This window comes from Eptesicus fuscus, chromosome 21 (assembly GCF_027574615.1).
Source record: "Eptesicus fuscus isolate TK198812 chromosome 21, DD_ASM_mEF_20220401, whole genome shotgun sequence".
In the NCBI taxonomy this organism is placed as follows: domain Eukaryota; kingdom Metazoa; phylum Chordata; class Mammalia; order Chiroptera; family Vespertilionidae; genus Eptesicus; species Eptesicus fuscus.
In genome coordinates, this window is record NC_072493.1 from 46016628 (window position 1) to 46033685 (window position 17058).

Sequence of the window (17058 nt, forward strand, 5' to 3'; positions counted from 1 at the left end):
AATAAATAATACAAGACTTAAAAAAAGTGTACAGGAGTGTTGTTTACACAGACCTGAGGATTTGAGGTATGTTTATCTTTTGTGGACACACTCATTCTCTTTGATTATCACTAAGAGGTTTGGTGGATTTCTGAAGCCTCTCAGATGTTCGCCTCAGAGCCATGGGTGCGCTGGCAAAAAAACAAGGACAGAGGCAAAGTCTGTAGTCCATGGATGTGGCTTTTGCGATTCAGCCAGCATTCTTGTTGGTTTGGTGAAAGTTCTTTTTTTTTTTTTTTTTGGTTAAAGTTCTTCATTGTTTGTTACATTTTCTGTCACTGAGGGAAGACAGTTGCCCAGAGGGGGATTTAACAAGGTGGATTAAATATAGATTTGCCAAACCTATTTTTCCGATACAGTGGAACATACACGGTTTTTAATTTGGAACCATTTTTTGAAACCTATAATGAGTAAAATACATGTGTTTAGTATAGTATTTCATAAATCTTGATGTGTGCTTGAAACTAAAAGCATCGTTATACTCATAATACTGACCATGTCTATCACTGTGTATTTGTTTGATGACGTTTTTAAGTCTATCCCTGTTCATCACAACTTTCCAAGTAACCATTGCTTTACATCCCATTTTAACAGATAACTTTGCATTCTCTAAGTATTTTTCTGCTTTAATTTATATTTCATAAATACTTGTTGATTTAGTAAAGATATATTAGTAACCCATCTTTTTTTCTTTTTCTTTTTATATTTCTTTATTGAGTTCAGAGAAGAAGGGAGAATGAGATAGACACAATGATGAGAGAGATTCATTGATCAGCTGCCTCCTACACACCCCCTACTGGAAATTGAGCCCACAAACCAGGCATGTGCCCTTGACCGGAAAGGAACCTGTGACCCTTCAGTCCACAGGCTGACGCTCTATCCACTGAGCCAGTCTGGCTATGGCACCCATCTTTTTTTTTTTTTTTTTGTAATATATTTTATTGATTTTTTTACAGAGGAAGGGAGAGGGATAGAGAGTTAGAAACATTGATGAGAGAGAAACATTGATCACCTGTCTCCTGCACACCCCCTACTGGGGATGTGCCTGCAACCAAGGTACATGCCCTTAACCGGTATCAAACCTGGAACCTTTCAGTCCACAAGCCAACGCTCTATCCACTGAGCCAAACCAGTGAGGGCACCATCTAATTTTTTTTGTGATAAATATTTTTACCTTTGAATATATTGCCCATAGTTTATTCATTTTGGTGAATATTTGGTTATTTCTAATAAAGCTCGTACAAACGTCCTATTATAATAAAGAGCTAATATGCTAATTCAACGGAACAGGAGAATTATCACCTGCACAACCTTCTGGACAAAGCCGAGGCTGCGAGGGGCTGTGAGGGCTGAGCTCCTTGCACAAATTTCGTGCATCGGACCTCTAGTTTTTGTATAGGTCTTTATATGGATATAAGGTTCATTTACCTTTAGTTGAAATTCAATACATAATCTAGGTCCTTGTGTATTTGAATATTTAAATTTTCAAAGGATTAGCATTTTGTTATCTAAAATGAATATACCATCATGGAAGTTGTGACTCAGTTGCTTTGGTGTGATCCCATGCATTGAAAGGTTACCGGTTGGACTTTTGGACTTGTGCCTGGGTTCTTGCCTAGCTCCCAGGAATTGGGTGTTCAGGAGGCAACGGGTCAATGTGGCACTCTCGCATTGTGTTTGTCTCCCTCTCCCTTTTTCTCTTTCCAAAAATTCATAAAATTTCCCATCTGGCATGGCTCAGTCATTGAGTTTCAACCTATGAACCAGGAGATCATAGTTTGATTCCCAGTCAGGGCACATGCCTGGGCCCTGAGCTAGATCCAGTGTGGGGCATGTAATAGGTAACTGATAAATGATTCTCACTCATCATTGATGTTTCCCTCTCTCCCTCTCCCGACAACTCCAGCTCTCCCTGCACCTCACAGGCCAGGCACTTATTCTCCCATTGCCCACAATCACCTTTGTCTTTGGGTGTATTTAGTAAGAAATGGGACCTGTAAGAAGCCACTGCCTCTGCTGCAGGGAGGCAGGTGCTGTGGGCACTCAGGTGTTATTGTGGTGTGCCCACCTGGGAATCTCCAGCAGAATCACTAGAACTCCCTGAATCTCAGTTGGCTGAATGTGACATGCAGATGATTGATGGCACATGCTTTGGCCTCCCAAGATCAATAAAAGTAACAAGCTGAGTACTTGTTATCAGGATTCCATGGTTACATTTTTGAGCATTTTCTTCCTTAATTGTCACAACAACCTGGGCAAGAGGAAGCATATATCAAATTGCTGACAAAATTCAGTGTCAAGGAAATGAAGTCAGCTCCCCAAGTTTACACCACAGACTAGTGTCAGATTCAAGGGGCTGGATTTTAATCATTATTTTCTCCAGCGTCAGACACAGTCTCTACCACTGATGATCAGCCCTCCCTGGAGCAGGTGCAGGATGAGGACAGCTGCAGCTCCTGTTTCCATGGTTGCAGTTATGTGTTTCCTCCCATTCCCTTTACATCTCAGAGCCCTTACCCTGGGCCTCCCCGTGTTCAGTGGAACGCCATCATTTCTCAGCTGCAGTGGTTTCTCCAGGGGAACCTTCTCTCAGAGTGAGATGCAATTTGTCTGCCTCACTTTTGATCCCAGCACAGAGTTTGACCCAGGGGAGACTTCGCTAATTTGGCCTTGGCCTCTGCACCTGCGCCCACATATTGGGTGTCATGCTGTGACCACATCCACTGTGATGAATTGAATTCCTCAGCTTGACCCTTCAAATGATGTTCCTATGTGGCACTGACATTCACCCTGCAGTAGTGGATACAATTGGACATGAATTTGGGGACCTAATATTTGGAAGTGATGCTAGAGTCCTACATGATCCTGGTCTCATTGGACGGGTGCTCACCTCCTATTCATGCATAGGACCCCCTGCCCATGTGATTCTGTGCTGTGTATCCCTACTGGCTGAATGAGACAATGGCTCCCACCATGTTTTCCCTGCAGCCTGGATCATGTTCTGGACCTACATCCTCCTTCCCAGCCTCCTGTGTCTGCACCTTGGATCTTTGGATTGGAACAGAGTCCTTTTGAATATAGGCTCCATCACAGTGCACAGCACAATCGGCCACAACGGAGTTCCTTACTGTGCTTTTCCTAACTTTCTACAGCACCTGACTCCAAACAACATTTCTTGACTGTAGGTGAAGGTGGTTTTTCAGGTGAAGGTGTTTGCTCTTTTGGCTAGTTACTCTTTCTGAGTCGTTTCCATGTATATGGAGGTATACATGTTAATACCTTTTAGGTTGTATTTCCCCTGTTAATCTATATTCTATCAATTTAATTATGGGCAACCAAAGAACCTAGAAAAGAAGAAGGGAATATTATTTTGACTCTAATAAATAAAATACATAAGTTATCATCTGTTTCCCACTGTTGTTTGGGACCTTATCTCATCAGGTGCCTAACCATGAATGGACATCTGGGTCTGTCTCTGACACCCCCATCCACCTGCTTCCCTAACTCAGGCTGCCTCTCCATTCAGATGGGGGGACAGGGAGGGGCTGAGAGAGCAGGCTGCCCTTCCCCTCCCCCTCCTCACTGAGGGTTTAAGGCAAATCGGAGGCAGAAAGTTTCTGGTTTCAAATCCAATCTGCCCGCCTTTTGAATTCTCTGTAACTTCCCTGTGAGAATGTGTTACCGGCTGTGAAGATCCTGGAAAGACACCTCCTGGGACATGTGCAGCTGAAGGGCAGGCCAGCCAGTAGCTCTCAGCACCGCCTCTGGGATCTGGAAACTTCTGTGTGAATTCCAGATTCCTCCCCTCTTTATGCTTTGCTACAGCTGTCATTTACTAGCTAGCACCCTAATAAAAGAACAGCCCCCCTCTATCTGGGGTGCCTTGTGCCATCAAAGGACACCTGGCCCTTTCCTCCCTTTAAAGAAGTAAAATAACCGCCGTCTCTCTCTGCTCCTGTCTCTTCTCTCCCTGGTGAATCCTGTCACAGCCGCGTCACCAGCCAAACCCCAACAATGACGTGGGAACTCCACCAGGAAGGGCTGTCCCTGTGGGAGGAGGTGAGGGAACCAGGGCTGCCCCCTTGCTCCAGCCCCGCCCTCCATCCATCAGCTACCTCCTGCACACCCTCCACCGGGGATGCGCCCCGCAACCAAGGCACATGCCCTTGACCGGAATCGAACCCGGGACCTCTCAGTCTGCAGGCCGACGCTCTATCCACTGAGCCAAAGTGGTTTCGGCAATGTACGAGCCTTTTCCCCGAACCCCGTGAAGTCCATGGTGACCACCAGCTGCGGGACCGGTCCCGATGCCTCGGAGCCTTCCCTGGGTCCCCGGCGCTCCATCGCCGCTGCCCGCCGCAGAGCCCGCAGCTGAGAGCCCACACAGCCACGGGAGCGGCGCCGAGAGCCCGGCCGGAAGTCAGAATTTATTTATTTTCATTGACGTTAAAATTATAATGAAACAAGAGAGTTCCATCTTTTCCACTACAAAGGCTGGGCCTACATTCTTGGGTTATATTTGTCAAATACTTATACTATGGTGTAAGTAGGTCAACTATGTGATAAAAACTTTCAGACCCTTTAACGCAGGCATGTCTCTTTAATTATGAGTGCTATATTTGAATCACAGAAACTGTGTGTTTTAAAATATGGTTGTAAAAAATTTATTTCAGAGGAAGGGAGAAGGGAGAGGGCCAGAGAACTATCAATGATGAGAGAGAGTTATTGATCCGCTGCCTCCTGCACCCCCACTACTGGGGATCTAGCCTGAAATAGGCAAGTACCTGACAGGTAATTGAACCATGACCACCTAGTTCATTGGTCAACGCTAAACCATTCAGTGACATTGGCCAGGCCAGGTTATCTCCTTTCATCAACATGGACTCAAGTCCCTTCACCAGGAAAAGATGACAACTTTTTCTTTAGCCATTTTTAAGATGTGTCTCTCATGAGGACGTGACATTTCATACTACTGCAGCGGCGATCTCCGTGTTTCCTACAGGAGTGAAGTGGGAAAAAAACGCTGATCCCTTTCTTGGACTCAATGACTACATTACCCAGAAGACCCTGCGTGGAATACCAACAGCTTAGCCAATGAAGGGTCAGAAAAGGTGTTTCCAGCGAAGCTCAATACGGAGAGGCGGGACTTCCGGCGTCCTCAGAACGGGCATTTTGACTCCACCCAGCTACTGTTGCGGCGGTGCCAGTTCGCTGGGTTTCTGTGGAGCTTCCCCGACAGAGAAGGCGCGAGAGTCGGGGTGCACACAGCACACGCGCGGGTGTGAAGCTCGGGGTCCCCACCCGGGTGACCGGCTCCATGGCCCGGACAGGCACCGCCATTCCCGCGGCGGCCGCTTCTGCCGCCGCTCCCCCCGGGCTCCGCACACACAGTCCGATGGCGGCGCCCGCCCAGAGGCGCGGGGCTGAGGTGAGTGCGCGTCTCCCGAGCCCCCACCGCCTCCTCACTCCGAACAGGACACCCCGGGTGCGGGCGCCTGTCACGTCCGGCAGCTCAGTCCGCGTGGAGGACCGTGAGGAAGGCGGAGGGGAGGGAGGAGCGTTGTGGCTTCTGAGGCACAGCCAGTGCAGGGCGGAGAGGACAGGGTGACTGGCATCTGAGGTTCCCTGAGGGTGTGGGCTGTGAGGATTGGCGGACAGATCAGAGGCTGCAGGGAGGACGTCACAGCCTCAATCCGGGCTTTTCGGGCTGTGGGGTCCCTCAGAGGACGGGTGGTTCAGCATCTCTCGGATACCACATGCCAAGTTCATGGTTGATTTAATGGGATGGAGTAGGAAGGGGACAGAGCTGAGGGAGTGAACTTGGGGTCTGAAGAAAGAAGACATTGCACAGTGGTGAGCACATCTAGAGAAAGAGGACGTGTGAGCTGATGGTGCTGGGGACCTGGCCTGGAGACTTAAGGGGGAAGCCTAAACCCTGGTTTGGTTTTGTCTTGGAGGCATGATCTGGGAGACTGTAGTGGTTTTTCTTGGTAGGAAATTTTTTACAACCATATTTTAAAACACACAGTTTCTGCAGGCATGGCCCAGAGCTTAGATGCATGCACTCCCAGGCCCCAAACTCTCCTCTGTTGCTGAGGGCAGTAACTGTGACTAATGGGACTGTGATGAGAGAGCAGCCAGCACTGGCATTAGGGCCTGGTGTCCACACTAACCAGGTGCCCTGGAGGAGGTTGAGGGGGGGAAGGTGTGTAAGGAGTAGGATTGGGGGTTCTCAGAGAGACAGCTTTGGTTTCAGTAGTTTCCATTCTGGGAGTTTGAAATGGCTGCTGAGTAAGTGGATGCTATCCAGGACCAAATTGGAATTACAACTAAAATACAGAAGAAGAAAAAAAATCCTGAATAATCAATTGTCTCCATTCTGACAGGTTGGCGTGACCTTTGAGGACATTGCCCTGTACTTCTCCAGGGAGGAATGGAGCCTCCTTGATGAGGGTCAGAGACAGCTGTACCTGAATGTGATGCTGGAGAACTTTGAAATTCTATCCTCACTGGGTAAGACCCTCACTTGCACCAGTGACCTGGACTTGACATTACATATCCTCATGCCCCTTTACCCAGGATGTGCTCTGTCCTCGCTGCTTGTCCTTCACTTTTTTCTGGCCTTGCTGTTCTTAGTAGGACTGGTTTGTTTGCCCATTTTTTTGCAATCATAATACCTCTTGTACTGAACTGCTAGGGAGATATTTGTGGTTGTTACTGTGGCAGGGAGCCTAAGGGATTCCTCCTTTATTAGTGAGGAAAAGCATTTTTTATATTCCTGTTGGTCATTTGTACAAATTTTGGAAAATTTGCCTCTACATCTTTAGCCTATTTTTAAAAAAAATATATTTTATTGATTTTTTTTACAGAGAGGAAGAGAGAGGGATAGAGAGTTAGAAACATCGATGAGAGAGAAACATCGATCAGCTGCCTCTTGCACAACCCCTACTGGGGATGTGCTCACAACCAAGGTACATGCCCTTGACCGGAATCGAACCTGGGACCTTTCAGTCCGCAGGCCGACGCTCTATCCACTGAGCCAAACCGGTTTCGGCTAGCCTATTTTTTAGAAATATATTTTTATTGATTTTAGAGAGGAAGGGAGAAGGAAGAGATAGAAACATCATTGATCAGAGAGAATCATTACAGGCTGTCTCCTGCACGCCCCCTACTGGAGATTGAGCCCACAACCCAGTCCTGTGTCCTACCCTGGAATTGAATCCTGACCTCCTTCCTGGTTCATAGGTTGATGCTCAATCACTGAGACACATCTGGCTGGTCTAGTCAGTTTTATTTATTTTTTTAATAAAAATGATTTTAAATATAATAATGTTACATGAAACAAACCTTAATATTTCAAGGAAAATTATCTTAAAAATAATAATGTCACCTGTAATAAATATTAATATCTCAAGAATAATGAACTTTTAAATAATATTTCAAGAAAAAAAGCATTTTAAGTATAATAATATTACCAAAACTGTATCACAAAAATTGTAGGAAGCCGAAACCGGTTTGGCTCAGTGGATAGAGCGTTGGCCTGCGGACTCAAGGGTCCCAGGTTCGATTCTGGTCAAGGGCATGTACCTTGGTTGCGGGCACATCCCCAGTAGTGGGTGTGCAAGAGGCAGCTGATCGATGTTTCTCTCTCATCGATGTTTCTAACTCTCTATCCCTCTTTCTTCCTCTCTGTAAAAAATCAATAAAATATATTTTTAAAAAAAGTTGTAGGAAATACTAAAAATCTACAAACACCAGGATTACTTCTATTATATTCTGTAATATTTTTTCCCCTCTGGCTCTATTTTTTGTTCATCAGTTTTTTGGGTTTTTTTAAAAATATATTTTACTGATTTTTCGCCGAGACCGGTTTGTCTCAGTGGATAGAGCGTCAGTCTGCGGACTGAAAGGTCCCAGGTTCGATTCCAGTCAAGGGCATGTACATTGGTTGCGGGCATATCCCGGTAGGGGGTGTGCAGGAGGCAGCTGGTCGATGTTTCTCTCTCATCGATGTTTCTAGCTCTCTATCCCTCTCCCTTCCTCTCTGTAAAAAAAAAAAAAATCAATAAAATATATTTAAAAATATATATATATATATTTTACTGATTTTTTACAGAGAGGAAAGGAGAGGGATAGAGAGTTAGAAACATCAATGAGAGAGAATCATTGATCAGCTGCCTCTTGCACACTCCCTTTTAGGGTGTGCCTGCAACCAAGATACATGCCCTCGAACTGAATCAAACCTGAGACTCTTCAGTCCGCAGGCCGAAGCTCTATTCACTGAGCCAAACTGGTTAGGGCTGTTCATCAGTTTATATTGTTCATTATATTCCACAACTGAGTGAGATCATATGATATTTCTTTCTCCGACTAGCTTATTTCGCTTAGAATGATTCTTTTAAAATCTATTTTGTCGGATATGAGTATTGCTACTCCAGCTTTTTTTTGTTTTCCATTTGCATGGTAACTTTTTTTCAATCCCTTCACTGTCATCCTGTGTGTGTCTTTTGTTTTGAGGTGGGTCTCTCATAAACAGCATATAGTTGGATCATGTTTTTGTATGCATTCAGTTACCCTACACCTTTTGTTTGGAGCATTAAACTATTTAGGGTTATTATTATTTTTAAAAATATATTTTATTGATTTTTAAAATATATATATTTTTATTGATTTTTTTACAGAGAGGAAGGGAGAGAGAGTTAGAAACATCGATGAGAGAGAAACATGTCAGCTGCTTCCTGCACACCCCCCACTGGGGATGTGCCCACAACCAAGGTACATGCCCCCGACCGTAATCGAACCCGGGACACTTGAGTCCACAGGCCGATGCTCTATCCACTGAGCCAGACTGGTCAGGGCTATTTTATTGGTTTTTCATAGAGAGGATGGGAGAGGGATAGAGAGCTAGAAACGTCGATGAGGGAGAAACATCCATCAGCTGCCTCCTGCACACCCTCTACTGGGGAAGTGCCCAGAACCAAGGTACATGTCCTTGCCTGGAATCAAACCTGGGCCCCTTCAGTCCGCAGGCTGACGCTCTATCTACTGAGCCAAACCAGTCAGGGTTAAGGTTAAGGTTATTACTAAGAGATATTTATAGCCACTTTAATTTTGTATGGCTAGGTTTCTTTCTCTGATTCTTCTCAGCAATCCCTTTAGCATTTCTTGTAATGCTGGCTTGGTGGTGATGAAGTCCTTGAGCCTTTTTTTTTGTCTGGGAAACTCTTTATTTGACCATCTATTTTCAATGATAACCTTGCTGAATATAGTAATCTTGGTTTCAGATCCTTCTTTCCATTACCTTGAGTATTTCATGCCATTCCTTTCTGGCCTGTAGAGTTTCTGATGGGAAATCAGGTGTGTCAGCCTTATAGGAACTCCTTCATAGGTAACAGTTTTCTTTTCTCTTGCTGCCTTCAAGACTCTGTCTTTAACATTTCTAGCCTATTTTTAAAAATATATATTTTATTTATTTTTTACAGAGAGGACGGGAGAGGGAGAGAGAGAAACATCTATGAGAGAGAAACATCTATCAACTGCCTCCTGCACACCTCCTACTGGGGAGGTGCCAGCAACCAAGGTACATATCCCTGACCAGAATCGAACCTGGGACCCTTCAGTCCGAAGGCTGACGCTCTATCCACTGAACCAAACCAGTTAGGGCTATATATTAATTTTTTGTTACATATGGGTACTCGGCTTTTTGCATGTGCTTAATTGTGCTTTGCAGATATTTTGGGGATTTTTTGTTTTGCTTTTAATATATATTTTTATTGACTGGGAGAAGAAGGGTGAGAGAAAGACAGAAACAACAACAATGAGAGAAAATCATTGAATGCTGCCTCCTGCGTGCCCCCTACTGGGGATGGAGCCAGCTACCCAGGTATGTGCTCTGACTGGGAATCGAAACTGGGAAATCTTGGTCCATGAACCTGAGACCTCTTGGTCCATGGGATGACACTCAATTCATTAACCCACCATAGCTGGGCAGTGTAGTATTTTGTTTTTACAAATTCAATGTTTTTGGCTATCCTGCATTCAGGAAGTTTAGTGTGGCCATCATTCCAGCAGGCTCAGGTGATGTTTACCAGTGTGTACTTAAGAAATATTCAAACCTGGAAATAATTTTTGTGCGTTTATTTGGTCCAAACTTTCAACAGTTGCTAGGAAGCAAAATCTAAAAGCATTGATATATAATCCTCCAGAGAATGTCAGTTTTGCACCTTATTTGATACAATACAATCAAAAGAGCAGACATAGGTGGGTTACATGAAATTCATTGTTGATAGATTAAGGAGACAGATGAGAGTAAAGCTGGGCTACTTTTGGAATCGGATAAAAAGTAGAATGATAGTTGGGTACAGGATAGCTAATAATCAATATTAATATGATGAGAATAGCAATGAGAATAATGGTAGTCTTTTCTATGGTGCATTTGTTGTGCCCTGAATAATGCCAAAAAAGGGAAGTTACTCTGACATTCCAAAGGGATGTTATCATAGATGCAGAAGATGATAGACAGGCTTATTTAAGGTCAAGATTGACTTTTGTTGGTGAATATTCTAGTTGAGGACATGTCTACCTGTCATTAGCTGCTTTTAGAAAGTTTTCATTTCAGACCATCCTTTGTGGTCACTTTAGGTCTCTGAATTTCCCTGAGGTTGTCACTCTTTACTGATAAAGTATTTTTCACACAGAGTAGTTGTGTTTTATTAGCTTGCTGTATAGCATTATCATGTCTTCATTATTTAATTGGAACGTCAAGTATTTGTGTGAATTTCCTACTATATCTGGATATTTGCTTTATTGAGGAGACCTGAACTGAATCCACAATATCTCCAAATAGTACGTTCATATGACTTGCAAGTATTTTCTCCCATCCTGTAGATTGCCTTTTAATTTCATTTTGTTAATTGGGGTTTTGATGTGAAGACGCCTTTTCATTTGTTGTAGTTCAGACTGCTTAGTTTTGTCTCTTTGCCTGGTGGTTGGTGACGCTTCCAGAAAATCATTTCCAAAGGTAATGTCCAAAGCTTTTTCTCTAGGTTGTCTTGAAGTATTGTTAAGTTTTGGTATTGTCATTTAATTATTTTATGCAGTTTGAGTTCATTTTTATCAGTGGTGTCCAGTTTTGTTGTTTTACCTGTGAATATGCACTTTTACCAGCACCATTCAGTGAAAAAACCTATCTTTTCTTTCTTGTGTGTATTCTGGTTTTTGTCAAAGGATACTTGAATGTATGTGCCTGGGTTTTTTTCTGTCTTCTCTGTTCTATTCTATTGGTCTTTGTTTCTGTGTTTATTCCAGTATCACACTGTTTGGTTGCTTTGGCTTTGTAATTGATTGAAGTCAGAAAGTTTGATGCCACCAGGTTAGTTCTTGCTCAAGTTTACTTTTGCTATTCCAGGTCTTTTGGTTCCATATATTTCAAGATTCTATTTTTATTTCTTTGTAAAATACCATTGTCATTGTCATCAGGATTGCATTTAATCTGTAGATGGCTTTGGGTAGTATATACATTATAAGGGTATTATATTTCAGATTCTAAAGCACAGATGTCTTTCCATTTGTTTGTGTTTTCTTCCATTTTTTCATCACTGTCTTGAGTTCAGTGTATAGACCTTTCACCATTTTGGTAGAATTTATTCCTGAGTAGTTCATTGTTGATTCTATTGCAAACTTGACTACTTTCTTCATTTCTCTATCAAGGAATTTATTGTTAATGTGTAGAAGTGAAACTGATGTTTGTGTGTTGACATTTATTGCTTGTAACCTTTCCAAAATTATTTTTTCTTTAAAATTTTTTAAAAAAAAAAAATTTCTTTATTAATTTTAGAGAAAGGAAGTGAGACAGATAGACAGAAATAGAGAGGAAAACATTGATTTGCTATTCCACCAATCTATGCATTCATTGGCTGTCCCCTGTGTATGTCCTGATGGGAGATCAAATCCACAACCTCAGGGTATTGGGACCACACTTTCATAGAGTGAGCCACTGGGCCAGAGCTCTGAATTTGTTTTTAATTTTAGAAGCTCACACTGAGATCTTCACATTTTTCTTTATATAGAGTCACATATCTGCCAACATCTGTTACCTTGTGGTTCAGTGTCAGGGATAATATCTTTTTTTCTTTTCTCTAATGAAAGCTTCTAGCTAATTTGAACTATGCTCTTTTTTGGTTTTTAATATTTTTGGAATTTGATTTTTTAGAAAAAGAGGGAGAGGGATAGTGAGAAACATGGAGGTGAGAGCAAAATATTGATTGCCTGCCTCCTGTATGCCCCCTACCAGGGATGGAACCTGCAAACCCAGCATTTGCCCTTACCAAGAATGTAATCGACAACCTTTTGGTGCATGGGATAACGCCCAACGAACACAGCCACAGTGGAGAAAAGCCTTTTAAATGCAGTGAGTGTGGTAAATCTTTTCTCAGGAGCACTGCCCTTCGAGGTCATCAGAGATTGCACACTGGAGAAAGGCCTTATGAGTGCCACGAATGTGGGAAATCTTTTTCCTGGAGTAGTGACCTTCATCGTCATCAGAGAGTTCACACTGGAGAAAAGCCTTATCAATGCAGTGAATGTGGGAAATATTTTACCAGGACATCTAACCTTCATGAACATCATCAGAGAATTCACACTGGAGAAAAGCCTTATAAATGCAGGGAATGTGAAAAGTGTTTTACCAGTATCAGTGAACTTCATTGTCACCAGAGAGTTCATACCAGAGAAAAGCCTTATAACTGCAGTGAATGTGGAAAATCTTTTCCCAGGAGTGCTGACCTTCGTCTTCATCACAGAATTCACACTGGAGAAAAGCCTTATAAATGCAGTGAATGTGGGAAATCTTTAACCACCAGCACTGCTCTTCGAGGTCATCAGAGATTGCACACTGGAGAAAGGCCTTACGTGTGCAGTGAATGTGCGAAATCTTTTATCAGTAGCTCTGCCCTTTCCCGTCATCAGCGAGTTCACACTGGAGCAAACCCTTATAAATGCAATGAATGTGGGAAATCTTTATCCACCAACAGTGCCCTTCAGATTCATCAGAGATTGCACACTGGAGAAAGGCCTTACGTGTGCAGTCAGTGTGGGAAATCTTTTTTCAGTAGGAATGTTCTTTATCGTCATCAGCGAGTTCACACTGGAGAAAAGCCTTATAAATGCAGTGAATGTGGGAAATGTTTTCACAGGTGCACCAACCTTCGTGTTCACCAGAGGGTTCATACTGGAGAAAAGCCTTATAAATGCAATGAATGTGGGAAATATTTATCTACCAACACTGCCCTTCAGATTCATCAGAGAGTGCACACTGGAGAAAGGCCTTACATGTGCAATGAATGTGGGAAATCTTTTATCAGTAGCACTGTTCTTTATCGTCATCAGCGAGTTCACACTGGAGAAAAACCTTATAAATGCAGTGAATGTGGGAAATCTTTATCCACCAACACGGCGCTTCAGATTCATCAGAGAGTTCACACTGGAGAAAAGCCTTATAAGTGTAGTGAATGTGGGGAGTCTTTTACCAGGAGCACTGCTCTTCGTTGTCATCAGAGATTGCACACTGGAGAAAGGCCTTATCAATGCAGTGAATGTGGGAAATCTTTTAACACGACATCTCACCTTCATGAACATCATCAGAGAATTCACACTGGAGAAAAGCCTTATAAATGCAGGGAATGTGAAAAATCTTTTACCACTAGAAGTGAACTTCATTGTCATCAGAGAGTTCACACTGGTGAAAAGCCTTATAAGTGCAGTGATTGTGGGAAATCTTTTACCAGGAACACTTCCCTTCGATATCATCAGAGATTGCACACTGGAGAAAGGCCTTATGAGTGCAGTGAATGTGGGAAATCTTTTCGCAGGAGCCGTGACCTTCATCTTCATCACAGAATTCACACTGGAGAAAAGCCTTATAAATGCAGTGAATGTGGGAACTCTTTTATCCATAGCACTCTCCTTTCTGGTCATCAGCAAGTACACATTGGCACAAACCATTATAAATGCCGTGAATGTGGGAAGTCTTTTACCGCTAATGAATCTCATACATTTAAATGAATCTCATACATTTAAATACCTACATGATATAAAATCTCCATAAAATCCCCTTAAGTGTTTTTATTGGGTGTTTTTTTTTGTGTGTTTTTTTTTTATATTGGAACCATATGTAGCTGTTTCACTTTCCAAAATACTTAGATGTGTTTCCAGATCTATGTCACTGCATATCTGTTACTTAAGATATTTCATTTGTACCACCTATACGATATTTTTCTTGTTTTCACGTGATGCCAATATCTCTTTCCATGTCTTGCAGAGGGCCATGTGCCCTATTGCCTTCAATTCCATGGGCGATGGTCATGGTTGGAGGACCATTGCAGTTAGGGGAAACATTCTCACTATAAAAACACTGGCCTAATGGGTTTTGGAGGGGACTGTAGCCCATTAGATGGAATGTTCCTCATATAAATGTGCATCCAGAAATGTTTCTGAGCAAAAGTGTACAGGAGCATTGTTTACACAGACTTGAAGATCTGAGTCATGTTTAACTTCTGTGGACACAATCATTGTAATTGATTATCACCAAGAGGTTTTGTTGATTTCTGAAGCTTCTCAGATGTTCACCTCAGAGCCATTGGTGCGGTGGCAGAAAAAGATGAAGGCAAAGGGTGTTTGTAGTCCATGGATGTGGCTTTTGTGATTCAGCCAGCATTCTTGTTGGTTTGGTGAAAGTTCTTCATTGTTTGTTACATTTTCTGTCATTCAGGCAAGACAGTTGCCCACAGGCATAAGAAGGTGTATTCAATATAGATTTGCCAAACCTATTTTTCCAATATAGTGGAACATACACACTTTTTAATCTGGAACCATTTTTGAAACCTATAATGAGTAAAATAGATGTGTTTAGTATACAATTTCATAAATCTTGATGTTTGCTTGAAATTAAAACCATCATTATACTCATAATACTTACCTTGTCTATCACTGTGCATTTGCTTCATGACATTTTTAAGTCTATCCCTGTTCACAGCTTTCTAAGTAACCATTGCTTTACATCCCATTTTAACAGATGACTTTGCATTTTCTAAGTATTTTTCTACTCTAACTTATATTTCATAAATATTTGGAGATTTAGTAAAGACATATTTGTAACCCATCTTTTTTTTTTTAATATATTTTATTGATTTTTCACATAGAGGAAGAGAGAGGATAGAGAGTTAGAAACATCGATGAGAGAGAAACATCGATCAGCTGCCTCTTGCACACCCCCTACTGGGGATGTGCCCGCAACCAAGGTACATGCCCTTGACCGGAATCGAACCTGGGACCCTTGAGTCCGCAGGCCGACGCTCTATCCACTGAGCCATACCGGTTTTGACTTTTTTTTTTTTTTTTTTTATAAATTTTCTTACCTTTGAGTATATCACCAATAGTTTATCCATTTTTATGAATATTTGGTTATTTTTAAGAAAGCTGGTATGAACATCCTATATAATAGAGTTTATATGCTTATTAGACTGAGCAGCAGAATGACTGTCTACCCAACCCTCTGTAAAAAGCCAAGGTTGCTAGGGGCTGTAAGGGCCAAGCCCCTTGCACAAATTTCATACTTTGGAACTCTAGTTTTTGCATAATTCTTTATATGGATACTAGAGGCCTGGTGCATGAATATTCATGGACTGGAGGGTTGTGCCTCAGCCCAACCTGCCCTCTCTCACAGTTGGAGCCCTAAGGGGTGAGAGGTGACCCAGCAATGAGGGCAAGGCGACGCTCCATCACATCTCTGTTGCTGCCATTGCCGGCAGCGCAAGCCTCGGCTGGCCCTGATTACCTGATCCTTGGCCCAGCCTTGGGCGGCTAAGGGACTAAGGGTACTGGGCACCACCATCTTGTGGTGGTTGCAGCCAACTTTGAGGGTGTGGCAGTAAATTACCATATTTTCTTTCTTTTTTTTAACCCTTTGCACTCGCTTGCTTTTTTCTCAAGCTGCTACCGATGCTAACCGTGTCGAGTCACACTCGACATCCAAGTGCAAAAGGTTAATATATTTCATTTATTTTTCCACAGAGAGGAAGAGAGAGGAATAGAGAGCTAGAAACATCGATGAGAGAGAAACATTGATCAGCTGCCTCCTGCACACCCCCCACTGGGGATGTGCCCGCAACCAAGGTACATGCCCTTGGCCGGAATCGAACCTGGGACCTTTCAGTCTGCAGGCCGACGCTCTATCCACTGAGCCAAATCGGTTTCGTCCATATTTTCTTTTTTTTTTTCTTTTTTTTTTTTTTAAGAGAGAGGGATAGAGAGTTAGAAACATCGATGATAGAGAAACATCGATCAGCTGCCTCTTGCACACCCCCCACTGGGGATGTGCCCGCAACCAAGGTACATGCCTTTGACCGGAATCGAACCTGGGACCTTTCAGTCCGCAGGCCAACGCTCTAGCCACTGAGCCAAACCGGTTTCGGCTCGTCCATATTTTCTTATTGGCTGTGTGCACTGCCATCTTTGAAGGCAGGGCAGTCAGCATATTCCCTCCTCATTGACTGTGGGCACCACTATATTTGAGGGTGGGACAGTCAATTAGCATACTCCCTTATTGGCTGTGGGTGCTGCTAAGGGCGATGGCGTGAGGGTCTATTACCATATTCCCTCTATGAGATAGCATAAGTTTCTTTTTTTAAAAAATATGTTTTATTGATTTTTAATATATATATACATTATTGATTTTTTACAGAGAGGAAGGGAGAGGGATAGAAAGCCAGAAACATCAATGAGAGAGAAACATCGATCAGCCGCCTCCTGCACATCCCCCACTGGGGATGTGCCCGCAACAAAGGTACATGCCCTTGACCAGAATCGAACCCCGGACCCTTGAGTCCGCAGGCCGACGCTCTATCCACTGAGTCAAACCAGTTTCGGCTTTTATTGATTTTTTTACAGAGAGGAAGGGAGAGGGAGATAGAGTTAGAAACATTGATGAGAGAGAAACATCAGTCAGCTGCCTCCTGCACACCC

The 17058-nt window shown here is 42.9% G+C and overlaps 2 protein-coding genes across 2 annotated transcripts in view; both read left to right on the plus strand.

Moving 5' to 3' along the window:
* Nucleotides 1-17058, plus strand: part of LOC129147648 (zinc finger protein 773-like) — a 123378-nt gene that overhangs the window by 77591 nt on the left and 28729 nt on the right. The gene's annotated exons all lie outside the window — the stretch shown is intronic.
* Nucleotides 5222-14149, plus strand: LOC103304415 (zinc finger protein 420-like). Its single transcript, XM_054710552.1, has 3 exons — nt 5222-5467; nt 6426-6552; nt 12332-14149. The coding sequence occupies exons 1-3, from the start codon at nt 5357-5359 to the stop codon at nt 14098-14100; spliced, it is 2007 nt and encodes a 668-aa protein (XP_054566527.1). The 5' UTR covers nt 5222-5356; the 3' UTR covers nt 14101-14149.

Bases quoted from the DNA above. Each gene is read 5' to 3' on its own strand.
- LOC103304415 (XM_054710552.1), top strand. From the start codon at position 5,357: ATGGCCCGGACAGGCACCGCCATTCCCGCGGCGGCCGCTTCTGCCGCC. The intron at 5,468-6,425 runs GTGAGTGCGCGT...CCATTCTGACAG, and splicing joins CCCAGAGGCGCGGGGCTGAG to GTTGGCGTGACCTTTGAGGA. The intron at 6,553-12,331 runs GTAAGACCCTCA...GCCCCCTACCAG, and splicing joins TGAAATTCTATCCTCACTGG to GGATGGAACCTGCAAACCCA.